Here is a 24,374-nt window from a genome sequence, read left to right as displayed (position 1 = left end):
GAAGAGGATTTTTAAAAACCTTCAAAGTGACTAGAGACATTATAGAAAAGCAGTCTGCATATTTTGTGTTTTCTGCATTCCCGTAGAGACATGAATGTCTCTTGATGCGTCTACCTGCAGAGGCCTGCCATAGCGGCCTCTCTACTCCTCAGAGAGGTACTTTGGGTTTATCCAACCCAAAGTAGCTGAAGTTCTGCTGAGAAACCCCTCAGATCTCATGCTGATCCGCTGCAGGACAAGAGCTGATATAGGCAGTGGCTCAGGTGGCATCAATCAGCAATCAGTAGACAACAGGACAGTAGGGGCAAAGCGGAAGAGAACATTAAACTTGGCAGGAAAGGAGAAGATCATAACTAGGACTACATTTGTACTCACATGTTGCCATTTTGTCAACACCATATTACAGTTTGTAGCCATGTACTTAAAAAGCTGCACAATGGTTTAGTTTTTGTTTTGCTGTTTGGTACTTTTCCAAATTTAGGGAACAAATATTGTTTAATCTACAAGACTAAAATCTTGTAGATTATGCAATATTTCCAGAAAACTTTCTTTTTGTCTGTGTTGAAGAATATTGGTTTTCATAAGTGAAGTTTATGACTGAGAATAAGATCATAAAGGACTTACAATGTTGTTTTTTTTGGTTCTGGTATATAATTTTGGGGTTTTAAAGTACTCCATACATTTCTCCTGTCACTGATTTGTGTCAAAAATTCAAACAATGCCATGCCATTTTTTTGAGCTATGATATTTGACTGTTAAATTAAATCATGCTACGTGATAACTGTTACTGGTTTCTTACTTTTTTCCGCATGGCTTGTACCCAACTGACAAACAGGCAATAAAACCTGGAGATCAGTTAAAGGGAACATGAAGCAACGTGAGAAGACCGACTGTTTTACATTCGAGGTATAATCAGACGCTCTAACAGCATGTGAGTGTGCGCCTGTTGCTTAATTGCAAACACATTTGTGAAAGTAAAATGCTCCTAAAAGGGAAAGGTTGTGAAACTGGCAGTGCAAATGAAGAAAAGATGGTACGTTGAAATAAGAGTTTTGTTTTTCCTCGTTGAATTTCTGTGTTAAGGGTGAAATGCAGTCCATGCTTCAAAGAGCTGTTAGTTCAAATCAATGCAGACCAAGTTCTCACTTTTGGTAGTCCTTGGACTTCATCAATATGTTTCCACCTTTTGTCATTTAGGAATGTTTAACTGGAAAACCATTTCAGCAGGAATTTTCTTTGGACTTATCGACAGGCACAGAAAGTACACTGCTTGAGCCAGGTCTGCTAGACAAAATAATGACCTTATCACCTTTGGTCAGAAGGTACAGGAACCATATTGTAGGGGATTGTTGGCTTTCTAAAATATCCTTATAGTCTGGATTATTTTGTACGGTAGGTTGACTGAAAAAACTCACAAGCATATCTAAATTGCAGATGAGTCACTTGTAAGTTCTTAGACTGAAAGCCGTTGCACAAATAAATGGTTAAATTAGATTTTTCTTGGTAATGTACTCACATCAGTGGGGAAAGTCAGTTTGCAGAGCACTTCAGTGTGCTTCAGTGACCTATGCCAGTGTCAAGATAGATTTTACAAAAGACTTCGTCTGATTGAAGCGTCGGTTCCGTCTCTCTATTAAAACAAGCTACACAGCAAAGACACAAAATTTGAGTGTTGATAACGACATCCTGGCCATTGGTTTGATGGCAGCATACAGCCTTGCTAGCTTTAAGCTTCCTCCTTGAGGATAGAACTGTACTGTATGTTTGGAATATAATTATTTGGCTTTGTTTTTGCTTGTTTTTTGGCTTGGGTAAAACATTAACTAAATGTATTCAGTGATGTTCTTGACACTAAGTAACTATGCTGATGCCTTGTTTACTACATTCAGATGGTGGTAGAAATAATATTTTAATAGGAATCTAATGGTTGTCGACGAGTTCCTCAGTAGTGCTCCGTTGCTCCGTTTGACTTTCTGCAGCCTTCTCGTCTATTTTCTCAAGTAGTTCTTGCTTTGTTGATTGCAAGTCCTTGAAAATTGTCTGCTGCTCGCCCGCAGTTGTCTCTGTGGGATCTGAGCAATCGAGTCTAAATGTGTAAGCAGCCTTCATGTCCCATTCCATCTTGTTAGCTTGAATTTTCTTAGGTATGCTGCCCATAGACCAAAAGTTAAAGAAAAAACAATGACAATTTGTAATCTCCCTGCAAAAGTCTGACTTAAGGCAACCAGGACAGCTGAGGTCATTATTAGATAATGTTGATATTTTGTTAATTTCAAATTATTGTGTTCATTATATAAGGAAAATCGTGCGTTTTGACTCAATAGTATCACACCAAGAGAATACCATGGCTACAGTAAGTCTCTAGTTGTTGCCTTAATTTCTGTTTGGAAAGGTGACATAATAACGATCCAAAATTGTTAAGCTTTTCCATCTCAGTGAATGTTTATTCCTCACAGGCTAAGCAGCGGTTCTCCAGCTCAGCATGAACAGTGCAGAATGAGATTAGACTGCTGCAGCAGCCCTTTCTGAATGTTTTCAGGCTTAATCCTGAATCCTGTCACAGCTGAAATTCACCGTACAAGCTGGGGAACCAGAGATAGCTGCTGCATGTCACGATGCAGGAATGTTTGGGTTTGATTTTTTTTTTTTTTTTAAAGTCCACAGGAAGCTGAGTTGAGTGTCTGTTTAACATGAAGAGCCACCATATTTAATATTATTCAGGTATTTCAACCTCAGTTTTTTGTCAGTTATTGTCACTAGAGGTAGATAGTATGTATTTTAATGCTCAAAAAGATACGAAAATGTTCTACATTGTTAAACTAACCAGCTCAGTTGCACATTCCTCTGGACTACAACTCCGCAGGATTTATGTTGACATTTCATCAAGGTAAATTGGGGCCATAAAGTTTGTTTAAAAGAAAAAAAAAAAGAAACATATTAATGAAATGACAAAACCTGGTTCCGTTGAATCTTAAGGCAACTTCCATTTTGGCGGGCTAGTAGCCGTATTCGCAGCGACAGGTCAGACCACGTCAGGCAGATTCTCTAAGCTGTTCAAGCACGAATGTGTCTGTTTTCTTTCTCAGTTTAATCAAATACTGTAGCTAACATTAATGTGAGCATAACAAAAATGGTATTTTGCCCAGCAAGTACAACTATTATGATAACGGAATCAAGTTTGCGTACCTACCACACGCCGACAAACTGTTACATCAACCAGACTGACTGACTCACTTCATCACATCAATGCGATCAGCCCATGCGGCCAACAGTCAGATGAAACGTAGATCTTCTTCGTGTTGGCAAACAACTCAAAGGTGCACTACTGCCACCTGCTGGCTCACCAGTCAGGTGTTCACTGAAAAGCCCCTCCCAAAATAGGTAAAAACATGGAAATGAGAGGTTTTTCAGCTCAGAGCCAAAAGTACAGCAAGTACATGTTTACAATTCACATTTTATTTGGTAATAACCTTTTGAAAAATAATGAAAAAATTAGTAACACTAGTTTGACTTACTATGTAATTAAAAATCTGGGTCTATGTGCCAATGACTTCAGCTCAGGGGAATCATCTTTGAAATGCCTGAAGTTTGTAGATGACACCACAGTTACAGGTCTGATCCAGAACGTTGATGAGCCTGCATACAGACAGGAGGCAGATCAGCTGGTCCACTGGTGTGGTCAGAACCATTCAAGACAGTGAAGATGATGGTGCACCTCCAGAGGACACCCCCCAACAGCTCATCATCCTCAATAGCACTGTTTACTGTGGATCACTTCCTGATACTAGGAATCACCCCTTCCTCTGGACACAGACGCTGTTCAGAAGACTGGACTTTCTTCAGCAACACAAAAAGAAGCTGCCGGTCATCTTCTACACGGTCATTATTCAGTCTGTCCTGTGTTTTATCAGTCACTGTGCGGTATTGCTCATCCATAAAACAGGACAGTCGCCAATCAGGGTCAACCTTTCCTCCATCCAGGACTTGTACAGGTCATCGGGTCAAAAGGAGGACAGCTAACATCTTGCAGAGCCCACACATTCCGGACACAAACTGTTTAAGCTTTTACTGTCAGGTCGGTGATACAGAGCGATATTTGCAAAAACCAGCTGCCACAGAGGCAGTTTCTTCCCCCCATGCTGTCTGTCCAATGAACACAACAAACACCTTACAGCCAGAGTAGTCAGCTACTCTGCTGTGAAGCAAAATAAGAGTAATTGCACTTCCAAAACCTGTCTTTTTCTCCTTACAGAAAAAAACCCACAATTGCACATACACATAAAATCCTCTATTTTATTTCCTCTTACGCTCATATATACACTGAAAGCACATTAAAGCAAAGTCAAGCTCCTTGTTTATGTGCACAATCTTGGCCTAGAAAGCTGATTCTGATTCTAGCCATAACTGTGATGACAAATTCTCTCCCAACAGGCTCCGAATGCTCTTAAATTCCAGGTTTTATCTGCCTCTCTTCCTGCTGAATTCTCTGTAAAATAGACTCTGCCTTGAAGCTTTGTTTTGCGTCCATGTGCAGTAACGGAAAAAAAGAGAAAATAGTCCCATTAAGTAAATTATTAGCTTTGTGTTCGGGGAAAGCTGCAGCACACATGCTGGTTAGGCTGCGGTGCTGTTGTGACTCAGGACGGCCATTTCTCCTGCAGCTCATAGAGGATCGTTTAGAAGCGTTCGACTGCAGACTGCAGGTCCGTTGAGACCCTTACAGCTACTAAACATAAGCAGCCTCGCATTTAGACTCAGTCAAATGTTGCTGTAAAAACTCGCCTGTAGAACCGTAAGCACGTGATTCTTTGAAGGCAAGTTTTATGTGTAAAGCACATTCTCAGCAACAAGGCCATTCAAGGTGTTTTACATTAAGTATCTTCTGTACGTTTAGCAGGTGACAAAACGTTTGATTTCTCCTTTGTACAATGCAAGAAGATGCAAAATCATTAAGATAAACAACTATAGGAGAGATGACGTCATTACCTCAGACTCTCAGCTATAAACATTGTCATTCATCTTACTGTCATTCTAAGCTGCGTTTTGTTTTCAGATGATTTCTTTTTTTGGCTTCATTTCTTTCCTGGGTCTGTGTTTGGAGCAGAATGGGGGCAGATTAAGAAAACGCAGTTAATTATTAAGAATGCTGTCACTTTGAATCACTCAGTTTAGGGGAAACTTTATGAATTTTTCAAATTTATAATTTATTATTATGCATTCAAACATGTTAGAGGTGTTCACTGTTTTTTCATGTGTTTTTAAAAGAAATTCCTGTTTTTAGGCCTCGTGAACGAAAACAACATCAAGTCAGGATTCATTTTTTTCATATGCAGTCATATTCAAGATATGACAATGTTGTTGAAAAGTTCATCAGACTGATATTTACAAGCCTTTATTTCAGATGGGTTTTCTTTTTATCTTGCAGCTAATAAAACCAGGACCTTTAAGTGTAGAACATATATTAAAAAAAACAAACATAGTCTGGATGAAATACACTAATGCCCTGCTTAAAGGTTATTTGTGAAAAAGTACTTAGTCTGACAAACAAGCATAGCATATTCTAGTTTACTAAATATGACTGTATTTTCAAAGATAACAGCTGATGAGTTATTTTCTATATTTTCTACACTGAAGCACGTTGCTTTATTTTATGGGATTATTTTTCCATATAGAGATAAATTTGAACTTTGCTCCAGAACATTTTACACCTTGCTGTAATAGCAAATAATTGCGACTCAAATAGAAAATGATGCTTGATTCTATAATGTAAAATGTGAAAGTGGTGTGTACATTTATAAAAATCTTATTTTTAATTAAAAAAAAAGTCATTTACCTTCAGAAGTCCCCAAATTAATAATTGGAGTCCAGCTGTGTGCAATGCAATCTGAGACTAAGGGAATTTGTGAAGTTCTCAGAGGTTTGTCACATAAAATTAGAAAACAACCAGCACCATGAACACCAAGGAACCCAGCCGACAGGTCAGGGAGAAAGTCATGAAGAAGTTTAAAGCTGGTTTAGGTTCTGAAACAACATTCCAGCTTTGAATGTCACACAGTTTTATGTTCAAATCATCATCTGAACATGGAGAGAGGATGGACTAACTACGAGACCTACAAAGGTCCATAAAACAATCTGGTGGCCACATTTTAGTACGGACAGTGAGGTTGATCAGAGACTATGGGAAGGTGCTTGGAGCTAATGAGTCATGAAGGATAGAGACAAAAATCAAGGATCTCACTATTAGCAGCTGTCCACATGTTACACCAATAAATACACGCATGCTGATAAACCAGAGGCACCTTGAACAATGTTAGTCACTGTAAACAGGATTACTGTTAATCAAACACTCCCGCACTTGATATGCGTGAAAGTCTCCTGCTTAATTCCCCAGCAGAACAGAGTTACGTTCATGCAAACACCTGCTGACAGGAAGTCACTGGATGTGACTCTATGTGACCTTGTGTTTGCGCAGGGATCTGCGCTGGGTGTGGAGTGGGATTGGTGGAGCAGGGGATCACTGGACGAGGGTAAACTGACTTGTTGCTGTGAAAATGAGTGGAAAATCAACAGGTGACAAGTTAAGTGTTTTCTCATCTTGACCTTTGGTTCTGGGGTCACTGAGGTACTAACTGCATCTGGCTCATCTCAACTGAACAGGACGAGGTTTTCCTCCTGTCATAATATTCAGTTCTACAGCTCAGAGCTCCAGCATCTGTCAGCTTGTGATTCTTTATTTAAGAAGTATCTTTTGTTTTTTGTTTGTTTGTTTGTTTTTTTAGTCTTTCGGCAAAGTAAAACACATATATCTAATGAAGGGTGTGACTGTGGGAAGACTGATGATCATTTTGTAGATTTTTAAAATGTCAAGACAGAAAGTGGGAGGGAAAAATATTAATTTTGGAAGTTGAGAACTACAGGATTTTATATGACGCCACTCATCCTTTATATCAATGGCTTTATCGCACAATCTCTCATTCCACACATGCTTCTTGAAGAACCTCTGCGATTTGCAACGGAGCAGAAAAGGGATCAACTGGGGTGCTGTGACATGCAAGGTCAGTGTAAATTAGGCTGGGTTTTTCACTTAATACCTGTACTAACAGGTAAAGCTAGAAGTGCCTTTGTGCAGGAGGAGCTGTATGGAAAATTGGTGAGCAATGAAGGGATTATTCTTGAACAACATTTGAGAATTTTGTCATCAGAACTGCAGGTGTGGAAAAAGGAACATAACCCAAAGACTGCAAAAAAGGTTGCTGGATTGACTGACGTTTATGTGGCTGCTAGGAGAAAGAACTCAAGGGTCTCCAAAGCACTGTGGGTTTTCCAAAGCAGGAAAAAGCATGGGCACAATCAACAGGTTTCAGATGCAGGTGAACTCCTTGTAAAAGAAAGATTTGTCTCAAAATTTTAGAGGAAAATGCCTATTTGCTGCTTATGTGGACATGAGGCTGACACCAAATGTAAGTGCCCTCAACATGCTGTTAAATTGTCCTAGATGTGTTATGTGTCCAGGGAAGTGACTCAAAATGCCGGAGCAATCCAGCCACTAATGTAGACGTGTATGTGTCTGGCACTGAAGTGACTGATTGATAAAGGAAGTACGCAGACCTTGGTCCAATGCATGTATGTTTGCACTAGTGAGACCGTTCCAGTCTACTGTGTCTATGGTGATGAAATGACCTACCAGTGACCTACCAGTGACCTACCAGTGCTTACTGACCTGTAACAGTCTCCTCTGTTTCACATTGTTTTAAGTCAGGCCCAGGGGATGCAGTCTGAGGAAATTGTTTCAGACCATACTACCATTTCACAATGTGAAAGTTTCCATAGACAAAAGGACATATATAAAACAAAAGACCAAAACACTGGTACTCCCTGCCACCAATCCTTTGAAAGGTTTCAAGGGATGAAAACTAGTGAAATACTTTAAAAAAGACCAAAGTCAACAAAAAATTATTTCTACATTAAAAATTACATTCCTAACAGACAAAATGGGCCAACTAAACAAGTTGTGGCAAAGGAAGTTTGAGCTTGTCCAGAAAGAACTTGTGCTGCCTTCAGAGGACAACAAGATGCTGCCAAAGTGACAATAGCTTTATGAAGTGATGGGGAAATTGGGACCGATGACGTACAAAGTCTCTGTTCCAGAACGAAGCAACTACATTCAGTTTCTCCTTGTGAGTCGGTGTCCTGGGCCTGAGAGATATCTACCTCCTTCTGCATCTGGAGGACAGAAGATGAGGAACCTGAGGAGCAGTATTTCCCGGTTCCATCAACCTCTAAACATAATTTTGAGATAATTTGTCAGGAGAACAGCAGCTGGAGATGAGGGCTGTCCGTCCATTGAATGTGTTCCAAGAGGATCCAGGTTATTCTGATGTGATAATGCATAACATTGTCTTAAAAGAAGATGCTGCTCCAAAATGAATGAGCTATTGCATACCTGAGAGACTTCTGGAATCACTTAGGAAGGAAAGTGCCTTAATGCCTTCCCTTGGCATTATCAAGGCATCACACATCGCGTGGTGCAATCCAAGTGGCCCTGTCCCTAAAATGGATAGCACAAATAGGTTTTGCATTGACTTCTGCTACCTCAGTTAAGCTTCAAGCTTGATTGATCTGATTGAGAAACTTGGTAAAGCAAAATATCTCACCACCAGATCAAAGATTATTGGCATGTGCCACCCTCCCCCTGGTCCAGGGAACTTACGGCTTTCAAAACACCGTGGGGCCTTTGCCACTTCAGAGTGATGCTGCAGATTCCTGCCACATTCCAGCACCTAATGGACAAGGTACTCAATGGCCTCTATCATTTTGCTTCTGCATATCTGGATGACATAATTTTTAAGAGCACCCAGACCTGCAACACCTAAAGGTGGTCTTTGAGTGTCTCCAGAATGTAGGACTGACAGTGAATCCAGCAAAGTGTGCCATTGCAAGGAGGGAAACAGGTGACCTGGGCTTTGTCATCAGAAAAGGATTGGTGAAGCCACAAATTCACAAAAATTGAAGTCATCCAGCCCTGCCCCCCTTCCACAGAAAAGAAAATCCTTCTTGGGTATGTCTGGTTGGTACCACATTTATCATTAAGTACTCTGCTTAGAAACATGACCAGTCTTCAAAGCCCAAACATATTCTTCTAAGGTCTGAGGTCTAAGGACACCTTCAAAGACATCCAGCAGGCCTTGAGCCAAGATCAACTGCTCTATTGCCCTGACTTTCAGCAGGAGTTTGTCCTACAAACTGATGCACCAGACAAAGATCTTGGTGTCGTGTTGCTTCAGACCCCCCCAAATGACTGCCATCCAATCGCCTTCATCGGCCGTAAACATTTCCCCAGAGAAACCAATTATTCCACGATAGAGAAGGAATGCCAGGCTATAAAACAGGCTTTGGATTCACTTCGCAACTACCTCCTGGGAAGACAGTTTGTGCTGGAAACTGATCACAAAGCACTAAAAATGGCTGGAGAGGATGAAGAACACCAATAGTCACTGGTACCTGACAATGCAACCCTGCAAGTTTGAGGTGCATCACATCCCTGGCACGCAGACTGCTACTGCTGACTGTTTGTCCCACTGCGCCAGTAAGTCTTCAGAGGAGGGGAATTTTGTGGTGGATGCTCCTACAAATAATTGATATTTATTTTAATTGCATTTTTTTTTATTTGTTATTTTTAAGACTCTATAGTCGTGGTTTTAAGTACTGTCGGCAATGTCTTCCAGTAACATAATTACCCAGTAATATTTTTATATTTCCTGTCAACTTAGCATCTTTTAAGAACATGGAGGACTGCCGGTGGACCGCCTCAGTGCCCCCACCACCGGGCTTAGCAGGTTTTCTGGGGATACCCTGCTTCTGTACATTTGAGACAAACATTGCAAGTACTTGAACAGAAATGTAATGTAGCAAAAACCTGCCAAAAATGAAAATGCTCCACAAGATGGAAACTCGCTTTAGATAAATATTTAGATGCATGTGCTTGTCAACGCTTGTATGTTGCTGCAGAGACCAACAGTGATGCTCTCCAGCTGAAACGATCCTGTTATCTAAGGGAAAAAAAGGAGATGAGAGACAAAAGTGAAAAACACACAGTAGAAGTCAGAGAAAGCAAACGGTCTAGGGGTGAAAAAGATTAACAATTTGATGAGCACACTGTGAAGGCTCCTTTCAGCACAGAAGAACAGAAGTAATCCTCATTAAGGTAATTAGTGTTTCAGGAGACAAAGTGACAATAAACACAAGCTACATGCAGAACTGGTCCGGATGCATGCAGTCAGACAACATGTGGTGCCTGCGTTTCAGCTGCGGGACCGATCGGGAGTGTGTGCATTAGTAGGAGGCTGTGTGCTTAACATGAGATCAAGCAAATGCTTGGCGAGGTGTCAGCCTCATAAAGCCCCAGGATTCCACGTGGAAAACACTCTCACACTGCACACCACCGGGAAAGACGCACACAAACACAAACACTTCCTCTGACGAGTCAACTCTGAAGGCACACATGAGGCTGAAGAGTGTCTGTCGTCATCGAGCTTACCCCACAGCCTCAACCAGCTCTCCGTTCAAAGTGTCTGTACCTCCTGAGCCTGATGAGCCAGTCCCAAGCAGGTCAACAATGGGTCTGTTTGAACTGGCGTCGAAGAGAATACATCAGCCTCTAACTGCTAACTGGCCTGGCTAGACCGAGCAGCCTGCAGCCAGATTGTTTTAGAAATCTGGAAAGAATAGAATTCAGGGATTTCGACAAGAGCCGTCAGTGCACGCCGAGGATCAGACAAATCCACACACACACACAGGCGTTGATGCTGGCGATTTCAGGCTGCAGGGGAGCACAGATCATTTCTTTCTACGTGAGGTTTTATTTGTTCTTTATAACCTTTTTCAAATTTTCTTCTCAGCGATCATCTCTGCATCAGCACCAGGAAGGGTGATTTCCATTCTTAACTGTTCGCCTCAGCCATAAGTAAAGTAAGCTGCTGTGTAGGTCCTCCAGGCCAGCAGGGGCATCCAACAGCAACTGATGTTTCCAGAGAAGATGGTTCTCAAAACTTATCATTATTTTGAATTTATTTCAGTATTTTTTAAATGGCAAATTCAGAGTTTAAAAGCCCTTTAAATTAAAGCAAAATGGAAAATTAATTTGCTCTACATAGAACGCATATTGAGTTGAATGCTCAATATACGTTTAGGTAAAAATGACAGCAATTAGAACACAGTATCATAATAAATATAGCAGCAACTGGACCATTGTACCATATTAAGACTTACCTGGTTCAGTGCAGTTTTTGTCAGGCTCCAGGTAGAGCTTAGACTTGTTGTCTTCTTGCAGAAGGTGACGACTCTCCCACTTTGCCTCTTCCACAACCAAGGAGATAGAAGTCTGATATCCTGGGAGGCAGAAGAAGTTGTAAAACAGAAATATTAGGAAGGTCCCACTAATATTTAAGGTCAAACAAGACGACTGCAAAATAAGCACCAGTACTACAAAGTTACTGCAGTATTTGGTTACAAAAAATAAGTTCACGATAATCACAAGATCCCACTTCCAAAGAGAGGTGAGACGTGTTTTGTGTTCTCACTCTTTTCTTTTGTAGAAGCATCAGTTCAGCATCATTCTGTGAACCACAAAGCTCAATCACGCATGTGTGTAACCTTCATTTAACCAGACATGTCTCACTGACATTAAAAATCTCTTTTTCAAGAGAGACCTGGCCAAGACTGGCAGCAACACACTAATCAAAACTTACAGACATCAAAACCCAATTAAATATTCAACATGGATAATAAAAAAAATTTGCAAAAAGCAAATACGGCCATTTTCATCCTATATGAACTCTATTTACTGACGTTTTATTTTTTCCCAATTACCCAAGTAATCATCAGAATAATCGATAGATTGCTCAATTACCAAACTAATCGTTTACATCACTCTATGTTGCAAGAAATAAAGGCTTTATATATATATATATATATATATATATATATATATATATATATATATATATATATATATATATATATATATGTATATATGTATATGTATATGTATATATATATACATATATATATATATATATATATATATATATATATATATATATATATATATATATATACATATACATATATATATATACATATATATATATATATATACATTACAATATATAAAATAAATCACTTTTTGAAATGAGTCAAAAATATTGAATTTTTTTTAATATCAATATCTTTGCTACTAGAAATGGCAACACTTCAGGAGAATAGACTCTTGGAGTCGTATAAACACTGGTTTTGCTCTGTGAACACCAGACAGCAGATAAGGCGACAACTTCCTTCATTATCCTCATTCTTATCCATTTAGCAGATAGCCACGGCATATTTGTCTTTTTAATGGCGAAGGCTTTTCTCATCTTCAGCATAATAAGCTTATTTCTGAATGCCTGTCAGGTTGCGAGCACGTACAAACACACTCAAATAATGGTGCTTCACTGGGAGACGTCAGAGAGCATCATTTATCTGATCAGGGTAATTAAAAGCATAATGGGTTCCTCTGGCCCTGCCAAGTGCAGGTGAATTGTGAAGTGATCGTGTTTTCATTGTTCTTGGGTACAAAGGGTCTCGGCAGGCTAACGGCTTCAGAGAAACTCGGCCACGGAGCCCACTCTGCCGTCGTCAGTCACAGAGATCCACACAGGAATTCTGATATGAAAAACATTAATTTACATTTAGAAGAGGGCGTCTGGTATCCAAAGGACCAAGAAACAATATGTTTGTTGTGTTGATGATGAGTGTGAACATTGTTCCAGACTAGTGATGGTAAAACTCTTGTTCTCATTAGTTTGTCCTCTGACATATTTTGTATAACCTGTACTCCCGTTTTCCTCTGTGATAGTAGAGATTTACATACCATTATTCCATCACTTGCTTAGCTTATGCAGCTCATTTGCCTGGAGGTCTGCTCAGATTACTCCTCTCTTCAAACCTAGCGATCCGGCAGATGTTTCAAATTATCGGACCCAATTTTAGCCCTTCCAATTTTTCCTAAGCTTAGCGATAGCCGACTTTTTTTTTTTTTTGTGCGTCATGATGCCAGCATTGAACCGATGTGATTGGGGACGTCTGTACTTGACGTTATGTATTTAAGATTCACCTTCTGATATATAAAGCTCTTAATAGTCAAACTCCATCAGACATCAGAGATCTGATTGCTCCATATGTTCCTAACAGAGCACTTTGCTTTCAGACTGCAGGTTTACTGCTGGTTCCTAGAACTTTAAAAACTGTCATCAAGGAAAGGACAAACTTCAAGATTTAAACTTTTTCATTCAGATGTTGTACATGGCATCATCTTGAAGCATATATATATATATATATATATATATATATATATATATATATATATATCTGCTAAATCAGAGAGCTGTGCCTTGTGGTCCATGTGCTTGACAAAGCACTCTGAGAATCATGTTCTGAGTATGGCTTTTAGTGGCTCCGTGAGCCACAGGAACAAAAAGCATTTGTGCAAGAAAGCAACTGTAGATGCTTCATTACTCTATAACTAAAGGTTCATGTTATTGTAATAATTTCTTGCTTCAGGTTCCAAGGTTGTACTTAACTGGGAAAGTTCACAGAGGAGCACTGAGAACAGTTATGTAAGAAAGACCCTGCAGATGCTGCAGGACAATCACAGGAAGTTTTACCTGTTAGCAGATTCTCCAAAACATAGTCACAATGATTAAAGGAATATATTCTCTTTCACAATTTCAAATTATGTCAATGTCAAACAAATTCAGCTAATGTTGTGAAGCCCCTACATACAGTCCATACCAGGAATCATTAACTTTCAGAAACAACAGTATGATCCCAAAAATATTAAAATACAAAAATATTAAGAGTAATCTTAACAGAATATTTCCATATAGAAAGGACAAAAAGTAATTTATACTGTTAAAGCCTTTACAAATAAAAGATAAACTTATAATTTAGATATGGACATGAGATTAGCGAAATCAATAATTGGTTTCTCTAATCGACCCGTTCATGTATAATTGTAATTCATTCTTTTCTACAGGAAGATTTCCTAAAAACACGAAGGTAACCAAAGTTATTCCACTTCATAAAAATTGTGACAAACATTTTTTTTTTTGACAATTTATTGACCTATCTCTTTCCTTTGTCAGTTTTCAAAAGTTGTTAGAAAAATATATTAGTAGACTTAAAGAAAAAGCTTTTTGTACCATTGATCACAATAAGCTGCTAAAAAGTTTAGTAAATGTGGTATTAGAGGTCTTGGCATGAAAGGGTCTCCAGTTATTTAGAGAATAGAAAACAGTTTGTTGAGATAAACAAGATCTGACTTAAGTCTCACATTAATCGTTTAAAGTGCAGTTTGCTTCTCCACCAGCTGTGGTCAATTGTTCACTGATGTCTGCAGCGACACTCGGCAATGGAGAACTTCAAGGTTGTGGTTCTGATGGACTCAAATAAACCCAGATGTCAATTTGTCTTATAGAAATTCATTGCTGGCTCAAACATAATGATAAAGATTCACTGGTGATCAGCTGTTTATTCTGCTATGCATATAAATACAAATATATTCTGATGCTTTTTTTTTCTTTTTAAATTTGCGACCTTTTGGATTTAGGTAACGTGGTCATGCATGAACTTTATTTATTTACTTTTTTTAATCCAAGAAAAAAATTAAATTTACATCACAAACTAACATTATGTAGCTCCAATGTTTCACACAAAACAGCAGCTCCAGTTTGGTGTTGTTTTGTTTCGCCAAGTTATTTTCCCTTTTGTTTTCATCTAAATTACTTTTTTTTCTCCCCCAAGTTCTCATGGCTGGTGTCGTCTCTCCCTTGTCTCAGTTCTTTTCTAGCCTTGATTATCATCATCCCTGTGCTTCAGTCCTGTTACGTTCCAGTATCCCTGTTTGGGGTTTCTCTTAGTTTCATTTGGGGTGAGAGCAGATTCTGTTATCCTTCAGATGGAAGGTTTTATTTCTTGTTTGCTGAGCTAAGTTCCTCAGCCCAGCCTTATCCCTGCTAATTTAGCTCATGTTTTTCACCTGTTACCTGATCAGTTGTCCTCCTTTCCTGTTTCACATAGTACTTCAGTTCTTGTCATGCCTTTGTCTTGTGCAGGATTCTTGTGCATTTTACGTCTGGTAGGTTTTGGTGAACCCTCTGGTAAATATCCTAAGCCTAAATAAATCATCACGCCATGTCGCTGTTTGCAGTTTGGCTCTTCATCATCTCCACCTTCAGCCTCTCACCTGCTTTTCTTCCAGGAATGTCCTGGAAGAAAAGCAAGTGAAAGTGGTCATGTTTTGAAGAATGGTCTCTAGCATTAAAGGCTCAGGGAAGGGAAACTACTTGAATCCAACATGAGGCGTATTCTTATGCAAGTGGTCTGTGTTCTCATTTTAAAGTGTAACTATATTTCAGTCTCTAAGTCATCTTTTACCTCCCCCCAACTGCGACTCTTTTCAACCAAAACCTGTTCATCTCCCTTCCCTCGCATCTTCCCTCCTCCTCCTCTTGTCCTCGCTTGCTCCCACTTTTCCTCTTTACATCCCACTTTCGTCTGCCCCCATACACACTCGCGCAAACAAACACAGTCCCCGTCTCCCCTTCGTTCTCTTCTCTCTTGTCTCTTTTCCTTTGCGTCTAAGTCGGCTCTGAGTCCCGAGGCTTTGTCAGAGCAAAGTGCTCCATCTGTGCTCCTCCACTCTCCCATCCAATCGCCCGCTAACAAACAAAGAAAGAAGGACCAAGAGACAAGAGCTTTAAGTTATGTAATGAGATTATGTAGAGATTATTACTGTATATCAGATATACCAAGCGGCTGCTAGAGGCTTAGCTATGGAAGGACCATTTGTCTGGCAGGTTTCTGGTGGATAGATGATGAAGGGAAGGTCGGAGAGATTGGCGCGCAGCATATTTACTCTACAGATTAGAGCAGAGGTAACAAATAGACGCTTGTATTGCAAATACCTCTGCGGCCACATATAGTTGCTCCGTATACGGGGGCTATCAGTCCTCAACAAAGACACCTCTGGTTCAATTCCTGACCGAACAGGAGATTTGCTTCGTACTTTGCACCTAAAGTGTCCGTGACCATACATGGAAGAAGACTGACTTTTTGGACAGGGCCATGAAGAAGAACATGGCTTCATGCAGTCCCATGTGATGCATGCAGGCACACAAGTCAAGTTTAAGAAATGCTGACGGTTCTATTATCATGGTCGTGTGATGATCTCCTGGTTTTGTGTGAAAACTCCCTTCAATTAGCACCTACTCCTCACTCAGAGCTCCTCCAGTGAAGGTCACCAGGAACCTGTATTGAACAATAGTCACCCTACTGTTGCCAACTTTGCAACTTTTTTCCATATTTAGAACAAAAACAACTCGGCATTTAAGCCAAAATCAATCAGACTTTTTAAATATCAGTGATCAGCTAGAAAACTGCAATCAGTGCACCCTACTTTATTTAAATAATAGCAATCAGTCTGCAGAACAATTCAGTATTGACCATTAATAAAAAACAACACCTACTTAAAGAAGTACCTGAAAATGTCTTGTCATATTCGACACAATATGCAGAGGAAAAAAATATTCTCTGTTCTCTATTCATCATCCATGCATTTATATATCTATATAAATATATATAATATATATATTAATCTATAAATAATCTATATTTATCTACTAAATCTACCTGTGTCCCTCTTGCTCTCTCTCTAACTGTATCATGTATATATTTGCTTACAAACCTCAGTGTTATTCACCCAGAGTGGAATATTTCCCCTCTGACAGCCAAACCAGGTCAACACCTTTTATTCGGTTATGACTGGATTTCTGCTGCATGTCAGGCGAAGGGCATTAAGCACGCAGGCTAATGCTACTTGTGCCACTGCCAAATGTAGCAGGAGAAGAGTAAGCACTGCCATCAAAATGAAATTCGGCACATTTAAAGACGTATATATCCTTGTCTGTAGGATCTCGAGGGATCTCACGGTACTTAGGCTAAAAAAGTAATTTAATAATTGGGGAAACGCTGGCAGGATCTCTAATTAATCCATTGCAATTAGTCTCATTTTAACGGTAAACCATACATCAACAAAATAAGCAACATTTTCAATTCAAAAACACATTTTACCGCTAATTTATTTATTTATTTTTTAATAAATAGACATGATCTTAACAACAAAGATATTTCTTGGTTTTAATTTATTATTTGATGCTATTCAGCCATCAGATTGTTGCAAAGTGCTATTATAGTGTTTCAGTAAACCCTGATCATTCATTTAACTTCTCTGAAGAAATACGTTTTTAGAATTTTAGATGATATTTTAGGTTTCAACAGCTGCAGCGATTTTTGCACGACTTGCACCCAAGAATAGACTTTTCTTGAGTCCAGTTAGATTGTTTTTTTTTTTATTATTTTGTTTTTGTTTTTTGGAGCACTGTGTCATCCATCACTGTTGCCTCTGGATGTTACGTGTCAGATTAACAGGCGTACCACAAACACAACACAAAGGCTCTATAGTTTTATATGTTAAAAATAAAAACGCAATTAACTGTGTACAGATTTTTAATGTGCCAAAATCAATTAATTAATTTGCATGTGTCAACTGAAGGCCCGTGGGCCAAATCTGGCTCTTCATAGCTTTTTATGTGGCCCTCTAGATTCTAGACTAAAGTGTGTTTAAATATTATGTTATCAGTCAAATCAATACTGTTTTTATCTGTTTAATGCCAAATTATATCAATCAGTCCCTACAGCTTCTGGATAATTATTGTGGAAATTTATGCAAAATCAACAAATCCCCACACTTTTTTGTGCTGATACATAATTAGGAGTTTATTGCAGAATTTTCTCAAAAATTGTCAAAAAACTTTCTTACTTGTACTGAACAGCTGCCTCAGCCTTAATTAATGTCAGATTATGGTCTATATAGCGTGCAATAAAAGGTTGCATTTACTGTCATAAATAAGCTCAAATATCACATATATTTCCAAATTTGTACCAATAACACTTTGATTTTTATTGCAAAAAAATCACAAAAATTATAACCAAATCCTGCAGGGACTGAAAAGATGTTGAATAATAATATTTAATTTTAAGAATTCACTGATAGTTTTAACAGTTTGTGAGCAGGTTTTATCAATACACCCTGGCACAACCGGCCCTTTAAGAGCATTCCTGATCTTGATTTGGCACAAAACGAAAATGAGTTCGACACCCCTGAATTAATTTATCAGAATTAATGCATTTAAGTCTCGGCCTTAAATAAGAATTGAACTTTGGTGATCTATTTTCATAGAGGTTGTATCACAGTGAAGATCATCCAGTTTGTTCTCTTCACATACCCTGCACCTCCCAAAGAAAGTAGCCCTTACTTTACCATGACAAGCAAATGATTCACAATAAAATACTTTAGTCATGTCCGGAAAGAAGGCAAATAAAACATGATTACCTAAAACTTACTCTTAATAGGGACTGTTAACTACATATATATTTGTTTAAAAGTCTAATTCTATGCAACTATAATCCATAAACTCAGCAGAAGCAGCCATNCTTGTTTGCTGAGCTAAGTTCCTCAGCCCAGCCTTATCCCTGCTAATTTAGCTCATGTTTTTCACCTGTTACCTGATCAGTTGTCCTCCTTTCCTGTTTCACATAGTACTTCAGTTCTTGTCATGCCTTTGTCTTGTGCAGGATTCTTGTGCATTTTACGTCTGGTAGGTTTTGGTGAACCCTCTGGTAAATATCCTAAGCCTAAATAAATCATCACGCCATGTCGCTGTTTGCAGTTTGGCTCTTCATCATCTCCACCTTCAGCCTCTCACCTGCTTTTCTTCCAGGAATGTCCTGGAAGAAAAGCAAGTGAAAGTGGTCATGTTTTGAAGAATGGTCTCTAGCATTAAAGGCTCAGGGAAGGGAAACTACTTGAATCCAACATGAGGCGTATTCTTATGCAAGTGGTCTGTGTTCTCATTTTAAAGTGTAACTATATTTCAGTCTCTAAGTCATCTTTTACCTCCCCCCAACTGCGACTCTTTTCAACCAAAACCTGTTCATCTCCCTTCCCTCGCATCTTCCCTCCTCCTCCTCTTGTCCTCGCTTGCTCCCACTTTTCCTCTTTACATCCCACTTTCGTCTGCCCCCATACACACTCGCGCAAACAAACACAGTCCCCGTCTCCCCTTCGTTCTCTTCTCTCTTGTCTCTTTTCCTTTGCGTCTAAGTCGGCTCTGAGTCCCGAGGCTTTGTCAGAGCAAAGTGCTCCATCTGTGCTCCTCCACTCTCCCATCCAATCGCCCGCTAACAAACAAAGAAAGAAGGACCAAGAGACAAGAGCTTTAAGTTATGTAATGAGATTATGTAGAGATTATTACTGTATATCAGATATACCAAGCGGCTGCTAGAGGCTTAGCTATGGAAGGACCATTTGTCTGGCAGGTTTCTGGTGGATAGATGATGAAGGGAAGGTCGGAGAGATTGGCGCGCAGCATATTTACTCTACAGATTAGAGCAGAGGTAACAAATAGACGCTTGTATTGCAAATACCTCTGCGGCCACATATAGTTGCTCCGTATACGGGGGCTATCAGTCCTCAACAAAGACACCTCTGGTTCAATTCCTGACCGAACAGGAGATTTGCTTCGTACTTTGCACCTAAAGTGTCCGTGACCATACATGGAAGAAGACTGACTTTTTGGACAGGGCCATGAAGAAGAACATGGCTTCATGCAGTCCCATGTGATGCATGCAGGCACACAAGTCAAGTTTAAGAAATGCTGACGGTTCTATTATCATGGTCGTGTGATGATCTCCTGGTTTTGTGTGAAAACTCCCTTCAATTAGCACCTACTCCTCACTCAGAGCTCCTCCAGTGAAGGTCACCAGGAACCTGTATTGAACAATAGTCACCCTACTGTTGCCAACTTTGCAACTTTTTTCCATATTTAGAACAAAAACAACTCGGCATTTAAGCCAAAATCAATCAGACTTTTTAAATATCAGTGATCAGCTAGAAAACTGCAATCAGTGCACCCTACTTTATTTAAATAATAGCAATCAGTCTGCAGAACAATTCAGTATTGACCATTAATAAAAAACAACACCTACTTAAAGAAGTACCTGAAAATGTCTTGTCATATTCGACACAATATGCAGAGGAAAAAAATATTCTCTGTTCTCTATTCATCATCCATGCATTTATATATCTATATAAATATATATAATATATATATTAATCTATAAATAATCTATATTTATCTACTAAATCTACCTGTGTCCCTCTTGCTCTCTCTCTAACTGTATCATGTATATATTTGCTTACAAACCTCAGTGTTATTCACCCAGAGTGGAATATTTCCCCTCTGACAGCCAAACCAGGTCAACACCTTTTATTCGGTTATGACTGGATTTCTGCTGCATGTCAGGCGAAGGGCATTAAGCACGCAGGCTAATGCTACTTGTGCCACTGCCAAATGTAGCAGGAGAAGAGTAAGCACTGCCATCAAAATGAAATTCGGCACATTTAAAGACGTATATATCCTTGTCTGTAGGATCTCGAGGGATCTCACGGTACTTAGGCTAAAAAAGTAATTTAATAATTGGGGAAACGCTGGCAGGATCTCTAATTAATCCATTGCAATTAGTCTCATTTTAACGGTAAACCATACATCAACAAAATAAGCAACATTTTCAATTCAAAAACACATTTTACCGCTAATTTATTTATTTATTTTTTAATAAATAGACATGATCTTAACAACAAAGATATTTCTTGGTTTTAATTTATTATTTGATGCTATTCAGCCATCAGATTGTTGCAAAGTGCTATTATAGTGTTTCAGTAAACCCTGATCATTCATTTAACTTCTCTGAAGAAATACGTTTTTAGAATTTTAGATGATATTTTAGGTTTCAACAGCTGCAGCGATTTTTGCACGACTTGCACCCAAGAATAGACTTTTCTTGAGTCCAGTTAGATTGTTTTTTTTTTTATTATTTTGTTTTTGTTTTTTGGAGCACTGTGTCATCCATCACTGTTGCCTCTGGATGTTACGTGTCAGATTAACAGGCGTACCACAAACACAACACAAAGGCTCTATAGTTTTATATGTTAAAAATAAAAACGCAATTAACTGTGTACAGATTTTTAATGTGCCAAAATCAATTAATTAATTTGCATGTGTCAACTGAAGGCCCGTGGGCCAAATCTGGCTCTTCATAGCTTTTTATGTGGCCCTCTAGATTCTAGACTAAAGTGTGTTTAAATATTATGTTATCAGTCAAATCAATACTGTTTTTATCTGTTTAATGCCAAATTATATCAATCAGTCCCTACAGCTTCTGGATAATTATTGTGGAAATTTATGCAAAATCAACAAATCCCCACACTTTTTTGTGCTGATACATAATTAGGAGTTTATTGCAGAATTTTCTCAAAAATTGTCAAAAAACTTTCTTACTTGTACTGAACAGCTGCCTCAGCCTTAATTAATGTCAGATTATGGTCTATATAGCGTGCAATAAAAGGTTGCATTTACTGTCATAAATAAGCTCAAATATCACATATATTTCCAAATTTGTACCAATAACACTTTGATTTTTATTGCAAAAAAATCACAAAAATTATAACCAAATCCTGCAGGGACTGAAAAGATGTTGAATAATAATATTTAATTTTAAGAATTCACTGATAGTTTTAACAGTTTGTGAGCAGGTTTTATCAATACACCCTGGCACAACCGGCCCTTTAAGAGCATTCCTGATCTTGATTTGGCACAAAACGAAAATGAGTTCGACACCCCTGAATTAATTTATCAGAATTAATGCATTTAAGTCTCGGCCTTAAATAAGAATTGAACTTTGGTGATCTATTTTCATAGAGGTTGTATCACAGTGAAGATCATCCAGTTTGTTCTCTTCACATACCCTGCACCTCCCAAAGAAAGTAGCCCTTACTTTACCATGACAAGCAAATGATTCACAATAAAATACTTTAGTCATGTCCGGAAAGAAGGCAAATAAAACATGATTACCTAAAACTTACTCTTAATAGGGACTGTTAACTACATATATATTTGTTTAAAAGTCTAATTCTATGCAACTATAATCCATAAACTCAGCAGAAGCAGCCATATAACAATGTGAATCTCCTTTAAGTACGCATGCCAAGCAGACCGTGTGTGTGTGGTGTGTGTGTGTGTGTGTGTGTGTGTGTGTTTGTGTGTGTGTGTGTGTGTGATCGTGAAGCCAAGCTCTGGAGCTTCTGATGGGGTCCAGTACTGCCTGGTACTGGATGTCCAGTTCATATGTGATGCCTGGTGCTGCTTGAGTGAGCTCAGAGAAATGAAAGCATGAGTTGGGGTGAACACAGCACCACGGTCACTGCGACCATTTCCAGAGGGTGATTGCTTGCAGATGTTGCATCATGTTGTTGTTTTGCTCTCAGCAGTGGTTGTTAATGTAAGCAGCAGCACCAAGGAACAAATGCACTCTACACTTTCACTAATATAATATATATATATATCCATGTGCGTCCACAGTTCTTTCACCCTGTGCAGATACAACTCGCATCACCTACTGGTGTTTAGATGTTTTCTATGTTGAGTTCTTCCTTTATGGCTATTTCAATAGACGTCATTAATAAAACACCACAAGAAAAACGCATCTAAATGTCCCTATGAGAGGCTGTTCCTCAGCCAACCATCACCCTGTTGGTCTGGCTGACTGCAAACACAACTTGAACGTTGTGTTCTTCTGAGGAACAGAGTGAGAAGGAAAGCTCCAGACTGCTCCTCACCTGCTTTCTCTGCCACCGTCTGCAGCCCCACGACCAGCCCCAGCAGCACAGCCGCAAAGCACATCTGGATGGCGAACAACTCCTTTCGCTTTCTCCGCCTGGCTTTGCCCCTTCGCCGGTTCAGCATCACTCCTCCTCCCACGGCCGTCTCGGGCATCCCTTCAACCACCATGCGGGCCACTTCCTTCGGCGAGCGCTCCGGCGGTCCAAAAGGTGGGAGAGCGTGAGGCGGAGGCAGAGAGCTGGGGCTGCGTGGGAAGGTAAGTTCTCAATAGGCGAACATATGACTTGGTGTCGCTGGTTTGGTAAAGTTCACGAGGCTACGGGAAACAATATGTGTCCGGTCTGGAATTTCAAAATAAAACATTGAATTTAATATCACGTTTTCTGCTGTTTTGCCATGAGAAATAATCATCGCGAAGAATGTTTCTAAAACGGACCCAGGAGAGATAGCAGAAAGGTGTTGACTAGAATCTGAACACAGGTACTTAGAACGAAGCATTTTAAAAATTTTAAAAAAATTAAAATTAAGTATTCAACATTTAGAAATGTTCAAATAAGTGTAACACCGGAAGCATATCTGCCACCCCAGCAAAATAAAAGCTGTGACACATTGTGAAAACTATATGATATGGAGCCTTTCTGGTAATATGGAAGAAAAAATATCATGGCCATGGTCATGACTTAATAACTCATGCCCATGTGACCACGAGTAATTAAGTTTTGATCACAAGTTTCTTCTTTCTTTTTCTTTTTCAATCAATCAATCAATCAATCAATCAATCAATCAATCAATCAATCAATCAATCAATCAATCAATCAATCAATCATAATAATAATAATAATAATAATAATAATAATAATAATAATAATAAAGTCAAAACAAAGAGATAAAATCATCCTATTAAACACCAGAGATAGCAAAACATAAATTAATTAATGTTACGTTAGACAGAAACACTGAATCCACTTTGAAGCCTGACATTGGTTGTGACATTGTGGTCAGTGAGTGTGGTAGTAAAAGTGATTCTTTAGTAACCTCAGCTGCAGTATGTAGGTTTTGAAAATATATTCTTACATATTTGTTTAAACTGTCACTATTCCGTGACAGTATTGTATGAGGCAGATAATCTGTGGAACAAAATTGAGCTCCTCTACCTTCTCCCAGAGCTCCCAGTTCTAACTAGAAAAAACAAAACCACAATCACCTGAACTTCTGAGGATGGATCTTGGAACATCTAAAAGCATCTGATTATTGGACCTCTGTGTTCATTATTGTGAGAATGGTGTTTTAATTTTAGTTACATAGTTTATGGTTGTGTTCAGTTTCATAGAATTTATTTTTTCTTAGATTATTGACTGGATGACTATCCTTTGGGTTTGTAGCTCTTTTGAGTCTGAGCTGGTCTGGTTGAGTCTGGTTTTTAACACACTCCGGAACAATAAAATCTTTCTTTATTTCTAATGCATGACTGACAAACACAGTCCTGCTCCTGAAATCCACATCCAGATATTGAAATGACATCATTACAGTGTGGAAAGA

General features: G+C 38.9%; 1 protein-coding gene across 3 annotated transcripts in view; it reads right to left on the bottom strand.

The window, feature by feature from the left end:
• slc24a3 (solute carrier family 24 member 3) overlaps nucleotides 1-23,160 on the bottom strand; it is a 47,527-nt gene extending 24,367 nt beyond the window's left edge. For all 3 annotated transcript variants that reach the window (XM_015058504.1, XM_015058505.1, XM_015058503.1), the window contains exons 1-2: nucleotides 22,832-23,160; nucleotides 11,269-11,388 (exon numbers count right to left, since the gene is read on the bottom strand). In XM_015058504.1, coding sequence (XP_014913990.1) covers nucleotides 11,269-11,388; nucleotides 22,832-23,003 — 292 coding nt within the window. In that variant the 5' untranslated portion in view covers nucleotides 23,004-23,160. The remainder of the gene's footprint in view (nucleotides 1-11,268; nucleotides 11,389-22,831) is intronic.
• Nucleotides 23,161-24,374: the final 1,214 nt, after the last annotated feature.

Source organism: Poecilia latipinna, unplaced genomic scaffold (assembly GCF_001443285.1).
Source record: "Poecilia latipinna isolate Pla-1442-1.1 unplaced genomic scaffold, P_latipinna-1.0 Scaffold1545, whole genome shotgun sequence".
Taxonomy (NCBI): Eukaryota; Metazoa; Chordata; class Actinopteri; order Cyprinodontiformes; family Poeciliidae; genus Poecilia; species Poecilia latipinna.
This window is presented reverse-complemented; position numbering and strand designations above follow the sequence as displayed.